Source organism: Pezoporus flaviventris, unplaced genomic scaffold (assembly GCF_033815535.1).
Source record: "Pezoporus flaviventris isolate CSIRO_AGI_PZ_B2104156 unplaced genomic scaffold, CSIRO_AGI_Pfla_v1 ptg000067l, whole genome shotgun sequence".
Taxonomy (NCBI): Eukaryota; Metazoa; Chordata; class Aves; order Psittaciformes; family Psittacidae; genus Pezoporus; species Pezoporus flaviventris.
The window spans coordinates 879585-893722 of NW_026892615.1; the positions used below are offsets into that span (position 1 = coordinate 879585).

The following is a 14138-nucleotide window of genomic DNA, read 5'->3' on the forward strand; positions in this document are numbered from 1 at the left end:
GTATTGGTTGTAGGTAAGCCTCACCTCAACAAGATGGATAAGAAACTCTCATGACTTTCTACCAAATTGTCTGTGATGCTCTGATTGTGGAGGAGATATTGTTGTGCTTGGATTTATTACAGTTCCAAATGACCTCCTCTGGTACGTGAGATTTTGCCTGTCATGACAAGAAAAGTTTCCTGAAATTCCGGAAAGAATATAAGCAAAAGAGGTGGAAACATACATTTTATTTGTACAGCATTCTGGCACAAAACCAATTGTAAACACTGGTCAGAGCAGGAGCTTAAAAGTAACAGCATGGAACTGCTGAATTGTCCACAAAAAAAAAAAAAAAAGTTATTTCATCTTTCCTCCATAAAAATTGCAGGGATCATATCTGCAGGAATTGTGTATACTAAGTACATATTTGTGTGTACTGACTTATTTCAATACACTGAACTAGCTCTTAAGCTTTGATAAAAGTGCAAACAAGCTTTTCAGTGATCTTCTAAGACAGCATTAGAATGATTTGCTAACAAACAGCGGGTTTGTTACTGAAAACTTTCAACCCTGCAGTATTTCTGTTCTTTCCAAAGGCACTTTTTGCTGTGGTTGTCACAGCATCACTTGTAGCGTGGCAGCTTTTCAAAACCCTGAGCCTGCAGAGGGATTCATACGAGTCCGATTCGCTGCATCCTGCCTTCTTCATGATCCTGAACTTCCTCTGTCTCTGCAGGTCCCTTGCAATCATGATGAAGTCCAGAAAGGTGCAGGTGCTCCTGATTCTGGCAGTTCTGACCTTCCTTCTTATTCACTGCCACTTCCAACCCTGCAGCAACAATGCCCCTGTGGAAAGAAAACCTTCTTCAGTCCACATCCTCATTCTCTCCTCCTGGCGGTCAGGGTCTTCCTTCACCGGACAACTTTTCAGCCAGCACCCCAGTGTCTTCTACCTGATGGAGCCTGCATGGCACGTGTGGGTTAAGATGTACCAGAGCAGTGCCAAGGTCTTGCACATGGCAGTGCGGGACCTTGTCAGGTCGGTTTTTCTGTGTGACATGTCTGTGTTTGATGCTTACATGTCTAGCCAGAAGAAAAAGTCTGATTTATTTCAGTGGGAGACAAGCCGAGCCTTGTGCTCCCCCCCGGCCTGTGACTTATTCAGTCGCAGTGACATAATCACTGCAGGCAACTGCAGAACAATCTGTGCCAAGTCCCCATTCAGCACAGTGGAGGAAGCCTGTAAAACCTACAGCCATGTCGCCATCAAGGAGGTTCGGTTCTTTGACCTGAAAGTGCTCTACCCCCTTCTCACTGATCCATCCCTGAACCTCAAGATCATTCACTTGGTCCGTGACCCTCGGGCTGTATTCAGATCGCGAGAGAATACAGTGGCAGACCTGAAACGTGACAGTAACATTGTTGTGGGGCCCGAGAGGACAAAGGGAGAAATGGGACCTTACAACACCATGCAAGTAATCTGCAAAAGCCACGTTGAGATTTACAAGGCTGGCAGCCAGGCTGTCCCCAGCTTCCTGAAGGACCGCTACCTGCTGGTTCGCTATGAAGACATTGTCAGAGACCCGCTAGCATTGGCTGCTCAGATGTACAGGTTTGCAGAACTCCATTTTACACCCGAACTTCAGAAGTGGGTGCACAACATCACCCATGGGAAGGGGCAAGGAGCACAGGCCTTTGATATTAGCTCCAGAGATGCTCTGAAGGTATCTCAGGCCTGGAGGAAGACCCTTCCCTTCCAGAAAATAGAAAAAGTGCAAAGAGTGTGCAAGGATGCAATGGACCTGTTGGGCTACCAGCTCATTCAGTCTGAAGGAGACCAAAAAAATATGTCACTGGATCTTTTGTTTGATCATAACTCCTCTAAGTAACAAATTTTGAAGGCAGAAAAGCTGCTCTCTGCACCTACTCTCTCAAGGCTGCAGAGCAGAGAACTGTAAAGTGTTTGCCAAAGCAAAGAACAGAGCTATGTGCATGCGTGCTAAGAGTGCACACATGGATGTGCTAAGCAAGGATAAGTAACAGGATCCCCAGCTGCAGTTGTGACAGCCTTCTCAGCAGCACAGGCTGCTCTCCAAAGTCCTGGAGGCTCAGCCACAATTGCAGCATCATAGAATCAGCAAAGCTGGAAAAGACCTTTAAGCTCATCCAGTCCAACTGTTGCCCAGCACTGCCAAGGCCACTGCTGACCCATGTCACTGAGGCCCTCATCTACACGGTGTGTGAACACTTGCAGGGACGGTGACTCCAGTACTGCCCTGGGCAGCCTGTTCCAATGCCTGAGCACCCTTTAGGTAAAAAATTGTTCCCAATTTCCAGTCTAAACCTGCCCTGGTGCAGCTTGAGGCCGTTTCCTCTTGTCTCATCCCTTGTTCCTTGGGAGCAGAGCCCAGCCCCTCCTGGCTCCATCCTCCTGTCAGGCAGTTGTAGGGAGCCATCAGGTGGTCCCCCCGAGCCTTCTCTTCTCCAGACTGAACCCCCCAGGTTCCTCAGCCGTTCCCCATCACACTTGGGCTCCAGGCCATGCACCAGCTCTGTTGCCCTTCTCTGGCCCCACTCCAGCATCTCAATGTCTCTCTTGTAGTGAGGGACCCAGAGCAGAACATAGGATTCGAGGTGTGGACTCACCAGTGGCCAGCACAGGGGCACAATTGCTGATCTGGCCCTGCTGCCACACTGGTGCTGATACAGGCCAGGATGCTGGTGGCTTCCTGGCTGCCTGGGCACAAGCTGCCCATGTGCAGCTCCATCAATCAGCACCCCCAGGAAAATGGAGGCTGAAGTAATGCAAGTCTGTTTTGCAAATTAAATCCATGGTTTATGCAAAAAAAAAAAAAGAAGTACAGGTAGGTTGGAGCAAACAATGCCAAAGGAGTGGGACCAGACAGCAGAGCTCAAAACCTTCATGGACCACAGCTAAATGTGTAAAACGACACAGAGCAATTATACTGCAAAGGAAGAAGAGATATACATGGAAGCTGAATAAAGCAAGCATCATTTGTCATGCTGCCACACATGATAAGTAATGACAGAAGAGATGCAAGGATGACCAGACGATGGTTTCTAGAATGATTCTTTTTTTGGGGATAGTTGAGTTTTCAAGCCCAGTTTCCTTTTGCTCCATTCCCATGCCTGGGTATCCAGCCTTGGTGGCAATGTTTGGGGAAACGTTTGCGTTCACTTACTGTATAATGGGAAAATGGAATAAACCAGCTATAGATGAAAATAAAAACTTCTGAGTTTGCATATGGTGATCCATAGCTGGGACTATGTGAATCCATTTATTTTTTAGCAGAAATAATTCTGTCTTCTAGCTTCCAAAACCAGTAATAGTTGTTCTCCTGGACGTTCTCAGAGCCCATGTTCTTGAAATCATGAAGGAAGATGGTAAGGTTGATGTTATTAATCAAACCCTGCAATATTAGCATGGGAGAATAAATATTGGAATATGGGTAATAAAAACTGGAATCATCTCAACCAGCCTGAGGTTTTAACTGACGTATCTCTGTAACGTGAGTGTGAGCGTTTTAACGTCACAGGGACCTTTTTTGGCCATTCCCAGTACACAGGGCCACTCTCAAGACATCTCAGCACTGACATATGAGACCAAGTGCATCATCTTCTGGCATGAATGTTCTTGATCCCTGTTTTGAATAGTTACATTTGCATTGTTACTATCTCCAAATAACTGCTGCTAATCAAGGTTTATTAGCAGCAAAAACTAATGACAACTGGCAGCTCAGGTTATTAAATAACCATCCACAGCAGTCTGAAGTAAGACACATGATAGAGATCAGGATGCTGTTGTGCACTACTACAGGTGCATTACAGGTTAGAGCACTTAAATGTGACTGTCAAACATTGGTGACATGCCTATTCAAAATCCTTTGCATGCAGAGCAACATACAAGTGGGACTGTCAATCCGCTTATATAGCAGATAAACACTCTTCACTGGAAAAAAGTTGATACTGTATGGAGTCCTTATCTTCACCATTTTCTACTTTAAGATGTTTAGTGCACTCAGTAATATAAAAACGAGCCTTTTATGAAAAAAAAAATTTAAAGCATTTCTGAAATTTCAGAATGCTGCATCAGATTTTCTGCTGGGACCAGACAACAGAGCTCAAAACCCTCACGGACCACAGCTAAATGTGTGAAACCACACAGAGCAATTATACTGCAAAGGAAGAAGAGATATACATGGAAGCTGAATAAAGCAAGCATCGTTTGTCACGCTGCCACGCGTGATAAGTAAGAAGAGATGGAAATACGCATCTCTGAAATGACCAGGGTTTTTTTTAAGTTCCTGCACAGTCCTACATCAGCCATTCCCCTCTGCTTTGCCAGCTAACTCTTCCTAAATGCTATCCGCTTTGCTATGTTTTCAGCTCCAAATTTTGCTATCAATTTATTTCTGACAGACTCATCATCCTTTTGCAATTCCAAATCATCCTCTCTGCTCCACACAGGGTACCCGTCCCGGCGTCGCCCCGTCTGCAGGAAGTGCAAAGTAGCCTCCACATCACCGCTGTTTTTCAGAAAGGCCTGTGTGACGGTGAGCAGGTCCATGCTAGATTTCTCCATTAAGCACTGCATCGTTTTTACTGCATCTGCCACCGTGCTGGAAGAAGAGCAAGTGCTTGTTGGTTGTTCTTCCATCTGTAACCTGGTGTCAGGGCCAGCAGACTCCTGCAGGACAGTTTTCAAACCAGATGCTGTTTCTCCTGGGGAAATTCTCTCTTTTGTAGGAAGTTCTCCTGAGATTTCTGAGGCGTCATTTCTTGACTAAGAGAAGTAGAGCCATCAGTTAGACACGGTATGTTCTGGCAAGCTTCTTTCATCCCCGCTACCCAACCACCTTCCACTGTGCCTCTACAATACATAAAAACCTCAGAAATTAGTAGACAAGGTAAAACTCATGCCTGAAATGAAGCCATGTGTTAACAAGGACACACAAGACCACAGAAAGCATGAAATAAGACACAATTTAGGAAGGAAGGAAGAAAATGAAAGCGTAAAAGGCAAAAGCGCTAATGCATCGGCAGGCACGCTTTATGCCTGAAGCGAAAGGATGACGTCCATCTGCCAACGCAGCTCCCGGTGTGACCGCGCTGCCACACCGGCTCCCTCCAGCCAAGCCCGGCCGGGACTCAATCTAGGACAGGACAGGACAGCGCGGCGGGGCGCGGCTCTTCGCGGCTCACAAGAAACAGTCACGGGGCGCTCTGGGATGGATCGGACCCTGGCGCCAGGCCCGGGTGCCCGCGCAGCCTCGGCGCGGGTCGCTCGGGCCCGGCCTCACCTCCATGGTCTCGAACTCGCGGTTCGCCGCCTCGAAGAGCCCCGCGCGCTGCAGGTGCCTGAGGTAGCGGTCGCGCATGGCCTGCCAGCTGTGCCGCATCAGCCCCGCGCGCTCCAGCTCCTGCCACAGCGCGCGCCCGCGCGCCCGCTCCTCGCCGCGCTCGCGCACGGCGCGCACCAGCGCCGCGTCCTCCGCCGCCGAGAAGGCCGAGCGGCCCCGCGGCGCGGCGGCGGCGGCCGGCGCGGCGGGCAGCCGGAAGGGCTCCAGCGGAAGCCGCTCGTTGCGCCTCACGCACTCCGTCACGTAGTCGGTGGAGACGGCCCCGCCGGGCGCCGCCTCGCCGGGCTGCGCCAGGAGCACGGCTCCCGGCTCCTGCACGCGGCAGAGCCGCCCGCCGCCCGCCAGCACGAGCGGTGCCAGGCGCAGCTTGGCCCGCCCGGGCCGCACGTAGAACCGCATCGGGCTGCCGTTGTCGCACAGGAACAGCGACCGCGAGCAGTCCGCCATAGCGGCCCCGGGCGCGCAGGCGCGGCACCTACCGGAAAGGCTGGGTGGAGCGCGGAAGATGGCGGCGGTCGTGGAGGGCGCGTGCGAAGCGGCGGGGACCGAGTCGCGCCTCAGCAAAAAGTGAGGGTGGCGGCGGGGCCGCGCCGGCGGAGCCGCTCCGTGCGGGCGAGGCCGCGCCGGGGACGCGAGGGGAGCGCCCGGCTGGCCTGGGCGCGCCGCCGCCAGGTCTCACGTCGGAGCGCGCCATGCTGAGCCCCGGCGCCGCGCTGCTCCGCGCCTCGGCACGAGCCTGGTCCTGGTCCTGGTCCTGGAGGGCCGCGGCCGCGCTCCGGTGGCGCCGGGCGCTCCATGACCAGAGCAGGTCGGTGCTTCGCGGTCTGCCCGGGCCCTCCTCTTGCCTCGTCAAGTCCGTGCCCGCGGGGTCGGGAGCCGCGGGAAGCGCCGCTGTGCGGGTGCGCCGTGCGGCCGCCTTCGGGCCCCGGACGCTCGTTTCGGGGCAGAACGCCCTGTTCCAGCCACACCCGGCCCGCGGGTGCACGGAGGCGCGCGAGAGGGCCTGCGGCACGTTGGCGAGTGTCCGAGTGTTTGCGTCTCGGCGCTTAAACACGCTTATCTTGACTTTGGGTCAGAGAAATGAAAGGGTTACTGTACAGTAAGCTTTTGATAGTTCTGCCGTGTGTTACCTGCTAGCAGAGTTCCTCCTGTACCTGGTTCCCTTCTGTTCTGCAGTGAGCTGAAGAGGCGTTTAAAAGCTGAGAGAAAAATTGCTGAGAAAGAGGCAAAGCAGAAAGAACAAAGTGAAAAGCAGTCAAGTAAACCTGCCTTGGCTACTGACTCTGAGAATAACACTGGTGCTGATGAGGAGAGCTTGGATCCAAATGTGAGCACCTGGCCTCATGCTTAATTGCTATTCTGGGAACAAATGTTACTTATTTACATTGTTGGGAGTTTTTTAATTCATGGGTAACTAAATGGTTAAAGGGGGAGAGACCTACATATTCCTGTATAAGTGAAGCTGTGTTTAATTCACACACTGTAAAGTATTTTCATTTCCTAACAGAAATGTGTTGGGTTTTGTTTGTTTCTGGTGACAGCAATACTACAAGATCCGTAGCCAGGCGATCCAGCAGCTGAAGGGCACCAGCGAAGATCCCTATCCTCATAAGTTCCATGTAGACTTATCCCTCTCAGATTTTATAGAGAAGTACAGTCATCTGCAGCCAGGAGATCACCTGACGGACATTACATTGAGAGTGGCAGGTAAAAGCTTCTCTGGGATACAGGAGGATGGTCTGTTGCTTTGCTAAGCCAAGTCTTTGCTGCTGTAGCAGTGCTAGACTATTCAGAACATGTGCTGTCAGACTGAGTGGAACCATGCCACATCCCTTACACCTACAAGATCAGATTATGGTATGACCTGCAGTACCCTGAAGTTTATATAGTCTTTTGTGCACTGGTATTCATTTTGAGGCTTGACTGCTGCTCTTCCACACTTAGTGATCAGTTCGGAGCTGATGAGCCTTTGTCCAAGTGATACTACTGTGCTTTTTGCCCCTGTGCCCTTTTTGCTAGGGACTCCTTTCCTGATGTCCTGCATACTTTGATATTTAGGTCGAATTCATGCAAAGCGTGCGTCTGGAGGGAAGCTGATTTTCTATGATCTTCGTGGCGAAGGAGTCAAGTTGCAGGTCATGGCAAATTCCAGGTAAGGAGAGGTATTTGCAGTAGCATTCTAAAATGGACTGTATTCTGGGGCCTAGTTATCTGATTTGGTCACTCTCCATCTCCTTAGGCAGTTTGTCTGTGTGTTGGCTTAGGAAGCCAGGTAAACTTGTGCTTAGGAAGCCAGGTAAACTTGTGCTTAGGATGTTGTGGTTGGCCTCCCTGCTAGAAGAGTCTTGGGAGAGACTTGAAGGACAGTTTGGAATGGTGAATTTTAAACAAATGTGCTTACATTGGTTTCGTAATTACAGGCTCTACAAATCCGAGGAAGAGTATTTCCGTATTAATAACAAGCTGCGTCGTGGAGACATTATTGGTGTAGAGGGGAATCCTGGGAAAACAAAGAAAGGAGAACTGAGTATTATTCCTTATGAAATAACTCTGTTGTCTCCATGCCTCCACATGTTGCCTCATCTTCACTTTGGCCTCAAAGATAAAGTAAGTATCATATCTGTCACTCTTGAAGGGAGTTTAACAGATAGGTCAGAATGGATGACCTTTTATATCTGCTGGTGGTATCAGTCACCAAAGGAACGTCAGTTTTGTTTTAGTTTTTCTTTGGCAGCACATTTTGTGTAGCTTGTTCTAAAGATACTTGTTCTTTCCAGGAAACTAGGTATCGTCAGAGATACTTGGATTTGATTCTTAATGATTATGTGAGGCAGAAATTTATAACCCGTGCAAAGATCATTACATATATTCGAAGCTTTCTAGATGAGTTGGGCTTCCTTGAGGTAAGGCTTCAGTGTTTTATTTGTCTCTGCATACTGAACTTGCTTAAAGCTTCTCAGCTTCAAGGGTGTTTTATATTTAGGCTCACATGCAAGTATTTACAGAAGTGAGAATAATTACTTCGGCATGGTGTGCTTTATCCGTGTAACGTAATGGGAACAATTAATCTCTCTTTAAAGTTAAGATTACTCCTCAGTTGATGTTATGACTCAGGAAACTTTGAAACAGGGTATACTTCAAACTGCTGCTGTCCTGTCCTTATGTCAGTGAATTAAGGTGAAAATAACACCTTTGAAATGATGTTTTGTCTCTGGAGATAAATGCAGGTTTAACTTCTGGTAAGTAAAGTTGTTTTTGTCTTAAGATCTGTTGTAGCATATGAAAAAAACATTACTAGCTCTGCTCTCTCGCATCTAGATTCTTGGTGGTTCTTTACAGTCAGCAAAAAAGTTAGAACTTAATGTAGTTTATTTACAAATGTTTACCAGCTGAATCTGCAAAAGCTGCCAGTGGGTTTTGAGAGCAATGGGATGCTGAACCTGTGCTGTGTTGTCTGCATTGTGTGTGTAATGACTGCAGTGCTTCAGGTGGGGCCTCATGGGAGTGGAGTAGAGAGGGAGAATCCCCTCCCTCAACTTGCTGGCCATGCTTTTCCTGATTCATCCCAGGATACAACTGGATTTCTGGGTGCATGTTGCCAGTGTGTGCCCAATTTCTCAAGCACCAGTAACCTCAAGTCCTTCTCTACTGGGCTGCTCTCAATCCATTCATTCCCAAAGCTCAGCTGATGGTGGGGAATTTCCCTGCCCCAGGTGCAGGAACTTGTACTTGGCCTTGCTGAACTTCATTTTCTGCAATGAAGAAAGACAATTCTGTGACAATGCCTCAGCTAAGTTCCTGGCTTTGATAATATGAACACAGCAGGTTCACATTTATAGGAAACAAAAGTGATTCTTGTTAGCAACAAGTAATTTAAATAATTTGTCTTTATGGATGCATCTTTTAAAAGTAAGTGCTCTTTAGTTCAGAATTACTTTAATTTACTGGAATGTCAAGCAGTAAATGAAATCCAGAGGTTTTTCATCAGAGCTAGCTATGGTTTCTTTGTTTGCTTGACCTACAGAGTTCTGCTTTGGAAACAGTTTCACAGTTATGAGCCTGGAAATGTTTATGCCACTGTTAAATTATTTTGTTGTTGTTATTTTACAGATTGAAACTCCTATGATGAATATAATTCCAGGTGGAGCTGTGGCAAAACCTTTTATCACATACCACAACGAGCTGGATATGAATTTGTACATGAGAATTGCACCAGAGCTTTACCATAAGGTAAAATACAAACCCTTCTGATGGCTAAGCCCATCTTCTCCAGACTGTTGTGATCTTGTTCTACAAAAGAAAATGTAGCCAAAATGAGGATTATTCTTCAAGAAAGGTGAACTCATTTGTCTGGAGGAGAGAAAATGTATCTTGAGTGAAATTTGTACAGTCATGTTGCAGTTGTGTGTGTTTGAGCTCTCTTCAGGTCTTTTGAAAAAGTTGGTTTGTTCACTGGGATTTCCTTTTGTTTAGATGTTGGTGGTTGGAGGCATGGACAGAGTATATGAGATTGGGCGTCAGTTCCGAAATGAGGGAATTGATATGACTCATAACCCTGAGTTCACAACTTGTGAATTCTACATGGCTTATGCAGACTACCATGACCTGATGGAAATTACAGAGAAGTTGCTTTCAGGTGATGTATGCAACATTAAAAAAGAGAAGAATCTCGTAGAAGCACATATTATGTGGCCTTCTCTTGTTCTAAACTTCAGGTTCCTTTCGCAGGGATGGTGAAACATATTACTGGAAGTTACAAGATCACTTATCATCCAGATGGTCAAGAGGGACAGGCCTATGAGATAGATTTTACCCCTCCCTTCCGGCGAATTAGTATGGTGTCTGATCTGGAAAAGGCCATAGGAGTGAAATTTCCACCAGCTGAGTGTTTTGAAACTGAAGGTTAGATGCTGAGTATGAATGTCCTGTCATTCTTCCTTAACAGAAAAACAGTAAAAACTCTTGAGTTCCCAGCCTGCAGTCTATCAGCTGCGTTTTGAGGTGGTACTAGCACATGGGATTTCTTTTCTCTGGTTTTGTGTGTTACTGAAGAGTCCAGAAAGAAGTCTTCATGCCTTGCAGTCTTTAGCAGGATCTGACTCTTTTGCTACTTCCTTTCTTGAGTGTATGTGATGTTATTCCCAAGAGGCACGATCTGGGGAGTCCTTGATCTGCTGAAGAGACCCAGCTTTTTACTATTTGTTGTCTTCTGTGCAGCTGAATCTCCATGCATGTGATTGTAGGTTAGGAGTATGATTACTCTGGGCTTTCTTCACAATGTGTGTATGGGCTGTTTTGTTCCTGGAATCCTGAGCCATAGGAGACAAACTCATATATTTTTCAGTGGTATACTTTTTTACATTTTATTGCTATCCCCCAGTGATAATGGCCAGCACTTGTGTGGGGTTGTGCTTAACTGTTGTCAAGTTTTTGAAATACAAAATAGATTTTAGTGCAGATTGATCAAAAATCAAACTCTGTTTTTGTAGATTGACTTCTAAGCTCATGGTTTCTGTGGTGTATACCATTACGATCTTAGAAATCACTCTAAGACATGTTGAAGGGCGCAGAAATTTAAAAAAAAAAAGTGGCAGCCTTAGTGGCTTTTCTAATTTTTCTCTACAACAATTTCAGAAACTCGCAAGTTCTTTGATGATCTTTGTGCAGAGAGAAATGTTGAGTGTCCACCTCCAAGGACAACAGCCAGGCTTCTTGACAAGGTAAGTAAAGGTGGTGTTTTTATAACCCTAATGTCCTGAAGGATCTTTCCGTATCAACAGGTACCAACAGAGGTCCCTTCAGAGCAAAAGTTTAGCTGCCTTTTGGAAAACGTGGTGAAATGCACTTCAGCTTTTCTTCACAGTGAGAAAACTTGCTGCATCAAAATCTTTTTGGTGTTGTCTACACCAAAATGTAGTTTACAGATGCCTGTTTAATGTGAGCTCTAGAGTTTGATAATTAGTGTCTTATGATTAAAGCAGATGTGCTTTGCCTTATGTCAGTTTTATCTGTGAGATCTGTGCGTTTGGATGTACCTTACAAAGCTAGTAGGCTTACCATGTAGTTCTGCTGTCAGCTCTACTAAGTCTTTTCCTTTGTACCTAAATTTGCCTGATAGCTTTTTTTCTGCTGCTTTTCCTATTGGCTGTTGTCACAATGTGCAATTTGAATAATGCTGTTGGTTTTTTTGTACAGTTTCTGCTATGTCATTTTTCTTATCCAAGCAGGACATGTACTCTCTGTTAATGAAGACATTATCATGATTAGTAATGATCACTTTGGAAACTGTTCAGTTTTATGGCACCTTCTTCAGATGTGGAAAGAAGGAAGTAGGATGTGTGGGGAAGGCAGTGCTACGAATGTGATACTGTGCTCTGCATACTTGTTTTACTTTTGTTTTCCCAGTTAGTTGGTGAATTCCTGGAAGTCACATGCATCAACCCTACATTCATCTGTGACCATCCACAGATCATGAGTCCTCTAGCCAAATGGTAAGATTATGAGACACAGTCAGTGTGTAACTCTTTTAGACCCTCTACTCCTACTTTATTAACAAGGAAAAAAAATGAAGAAAGAAAAAATCGAAGTCATGTGTGAAAATAGATTCTGATATTATATACTAGTTTGTGAACTCTGATACCAACCAAGGTAAACATTGGTTCCTGAAACCCATCATCCAGGGCACAGGTGGGCTGATGTTCAGTGATTTGAGGTTTTGACAGCTGTTAATTGCTGAGCATGGGCACTTCCCCGGAGCACTTAATTTATGTGGTCTTTTCTTCTGTAAAGATGTTTGTTTGAAGATGTGGTTGTTTTATCTTCACTTAGGCATCGCTCTCATGTGGGACTAACAGAACGCTTTGAACTCTTTGTCATGAAGAAGGAGGTGTGCAATGCGTACACAGAACTTAATGATCCTTTCCGTCAGCGGCAGCTCTTTGAGGATCAGGCCAAGGTATGGTGCTTGCTGATACGGAATCACTGATACAGGCACATGAGCGAAGAATACTCCTATGTTAGTCCGTAATGCTGTGCTGTGGCTTAAGCCCTGGCAGTACCTCAGCACCACGCAATTGCTTGCTCACTCTCCTTCTCCTCCCCCCACCCCGACCCGCTCCCAGAGGGATGGGCAGGAGAATGGAAAGAACACAATTCCCATGGGTTGAGATAAGAACAGTCCAGTAACTAAGGTATAACACAAACCACTGCTGCTACCACCAATCATAATGATAAGGGAAATAACAAGGGAAGAGAATATAGCCACTCACCACGGCTTCCCCTCCTCCCTGTCTGAGCATGAGGCTCATAAAGTCCTTGGTCAGAGTAAACATTACTGAGCAAGAACTAAAACCATCGGTGTTATCAGCATTGTTCCCAGGCTGAAAGTCAAAAACGCAGCAGTGCACCAGCTACTAAGAAGGGGAAAAATGGCTGCTACTGCTGAACCCAGGACAGAAACTTGCAGGTAAGGAAGGAACTGAGCCTAGAGCTGTTTTGGCAGCAGCTGTACAAGTGAGCTCTGTGATTGTCCAGGTGCTGAGGTTCCTTCATCTGTTTCTCATGCAGCTGTACAAGGCTGTGGTGTTACCAGTTACATGGTTGCTAAAAATATCAATATATTCCCCCTTTTTGGTAGGGGTAGGAGTTAGGAGAAGTGGTACTACCGAGCTCTCTGCAGCCCATGTTTTACTGCTCATTCTCTTAGGCAAAGGCTGTGGGTGATGATGAAGCCATGTTCATTGATGAGAACTTCTGCATGGCGCTGGAGTATGGCCTTCCTCCCACGGCAGGCTGGGGCATGGGCATTGATCGCTTCACCATGTTCCTGACGGATTCCAACAATATCAAGGTGAGTGGTAGAAATGGCAGCACCTACCAGGTGGGTGACACTGCAGAACAGCCTGCCTTTCTAACCAACACCAGACACCATGGCCATTGAGTAGAACACTCTCTACAGCTACCTGAAAGATAGTTTCCCTAGTAACCAGAAATAGGACAAGAGGAAACTGTGCCAGGAGAGGTTTAGAGTGCTCCATCTTGTCAGTGTTCTAGGCCAAGTTGGACACAGGGGCTTGGAACAAGCTGCTCTAGTGGAAGGGGTCCCTGCCTGTGGCAGGGGTTGGGACTGGGTGAGCCTTAAGGTCCCTTCTAGGCCAAACCAGTCTGGGATTCTGTGATATTAGGAGCAGTTCCTTCCCCAGAGGGTGCTCAGGCATTGGAACAGGCTGCCCATTGCAGTGCTGGAGTCACTGTCCCTCCAGGTGTTCACACGCCGTGGAGATGAGGCCGCAGTACCATGGGTTAGGGGTGGCCTGGGCAGTGCAGGGGATGATGTGAAAGTCCTTTCCCAACCCGGCTGGTTCCACAGTGCCGTGGAACGCGCTTCCCTCACGGCACTTAGGCCTGACCGGGCCCGCCGCGGGGCCAGGGTCGGTGGCCTCTGCCGGGGAGCGGTGCCCGGGGTGGGCCGGTGTCGCTGACAGTTGCCGTTTCCGCAGGAGGTGCTGCTGTTCCCCGCCATGAAGCCGGAGGACAAGAGGGAGGCGCCGCCCGCCGAGGGCACCTCCGTGTGACGGTCGCGTCAATAAACAGCGCCGCTCCGCCCGCCTCGCCTGTGTGTGTCTGTGTGTTCGTGAGCGCATGCGCGGCCGACCCGCTCCCGGCGGGCTCCGCGGCACGGGGCAGCGCGTGCGCGGTTGCGGTGTGGCGCTGCCCGGGGCCGGGCGCTGAGGGCGCTGCCGCTGTGGGAGCCCCGGTCCTGGCAGTTCCTGGTTCCGT

At 47.8% G+C, this 14138-nt stretch overlaps 3 protein-coding genes across 4 annotated transcripts; 2 read left to right on the top strand and 1 right to left on the bottom strand.

Annotated features, from left to right (window-relative positions):
• The first annotated feature begins 713 nt into the window (after positions 1–713).
• Positions 714–2275, top strand: CHST4 (carbohydrate sulfotransferase 4). Its single transcript, XM_061471783.1, has one exon. The coding sequence runs from the start codon at positions 729–731 to the stop codon at positions 1866–1868; it is 1140 nt and encodes a 379-aa protein (XP_061327767.1). The 5' UTR covers positions 714–728; the 3' UTR covers positions 1869–2275.
• A 2000-nt stretch (positions 2276–4275) lies between these two features.
• On the bottom strand, positions 4276–5807 carry TERF2IP (TERF2 interacting protein). Its single transcript, XM_061471786.1, has 2 exons — positions 5301–5807; positions 4276–4783 (listed from the first exon to the last, which is right to left on the bottom strand). The coding sequence occupies exons 1-2, from the start codon at positions 5805–5807 to the stop codon at positions 4346–4348; spliced, it is 945 nt and encodes a 314-aa protein (XP_061327770.1). The 3' UTR covers positions 4276–4345.
• Positions 5796–13967, top strand: KARS1 (lysyl-tRNA synthetase 1). Of its 2 annotated transcripts, none has more exons than XM_061471785.1 (14): positions 5796–5927; positions 6537–6687; positions 6902–7067; positions 7419–7512; positions 7781–7967; positions 8138–8263; positions 9471–9590; positions 9834–9996; positions 10089–10262; positions 10995–11080; positions 11766–11851; positions 12189–12315; positions 13066–13209; positions 13859–13967. In XM_061471785.1, the coding sequence occupies exons 1-14, from the start codon at positions 5866–5868 to the stop codon at positions 13931–13933; spliced, it is 1761 nt and encodes a 586-aa protein (XP_061327769.1). In that variant the 5' UTR covers positions 5796–5865; the 3' UTR covers positions 13934–13967. The 2 variants fall into 2 exon arrangements, with proteins under 2 accessions (XP_061327769.1, XP_061327768.1); XM_061471784.1 differs by lacking the exon at positions 5796–5927 and adding an exon at positions 5992–6168.
• The last annotated feature ends 171 nt before the right edge of the window (positions 13968–14138 follow it).

What these genes read in the sequence shown, in the direction of transcription:
- CHST4 (XM_061471783.1), top strand. Translation starts at nt 729, where the DNA reads ATGATGAAGTCCAGAAAGGTGCAGGTGCTCCTGATTCTGGCAGTTCTG.
- TERF2IP (XM_061471786.1), bottom strand. Translation starts at nt 5,807, where the DNA reads ATGGCGGACTGCTCGCGGTCGCTGTTCCTGTGCGACAACGGCAGCCCG. An exon ending in GCGAGTTCGAGACCATGGAG is followed by an intron (nt 4,784 to 5,300) that starts GTGAGGCCGGGC and finishes TACTTCTCTTAG; the next exon opens with TCAAGAAATGACGCCTCAGA.
- KARS1 (XM_061471784.1), top strand. Translation starts at nt 6,053, where the DNA reads ATGCTGAGCCCCGGCGCCGCGCTGCTCCGCGCCTCGGCACGAGCCTGG. An exon ending in GCGCTCCATGACCAGAGCAG is followed by an intron (nt 6,169 to 6,536) that starts GTCGGTGCTTCG and finishes TCTGTTCTGCAG; the next exon opens with TGAGCTGAAGAGGCGTTTAA. An exon ending in TCTTTGAGGATCAGGCCAAG is followed by an intron (nt 12,316 to 13,065) that starts GTATGGTGCTTG and finishes TCATTCTCTTAG; the next exon opens with GCAAAGGCTGTGGGTGATGA.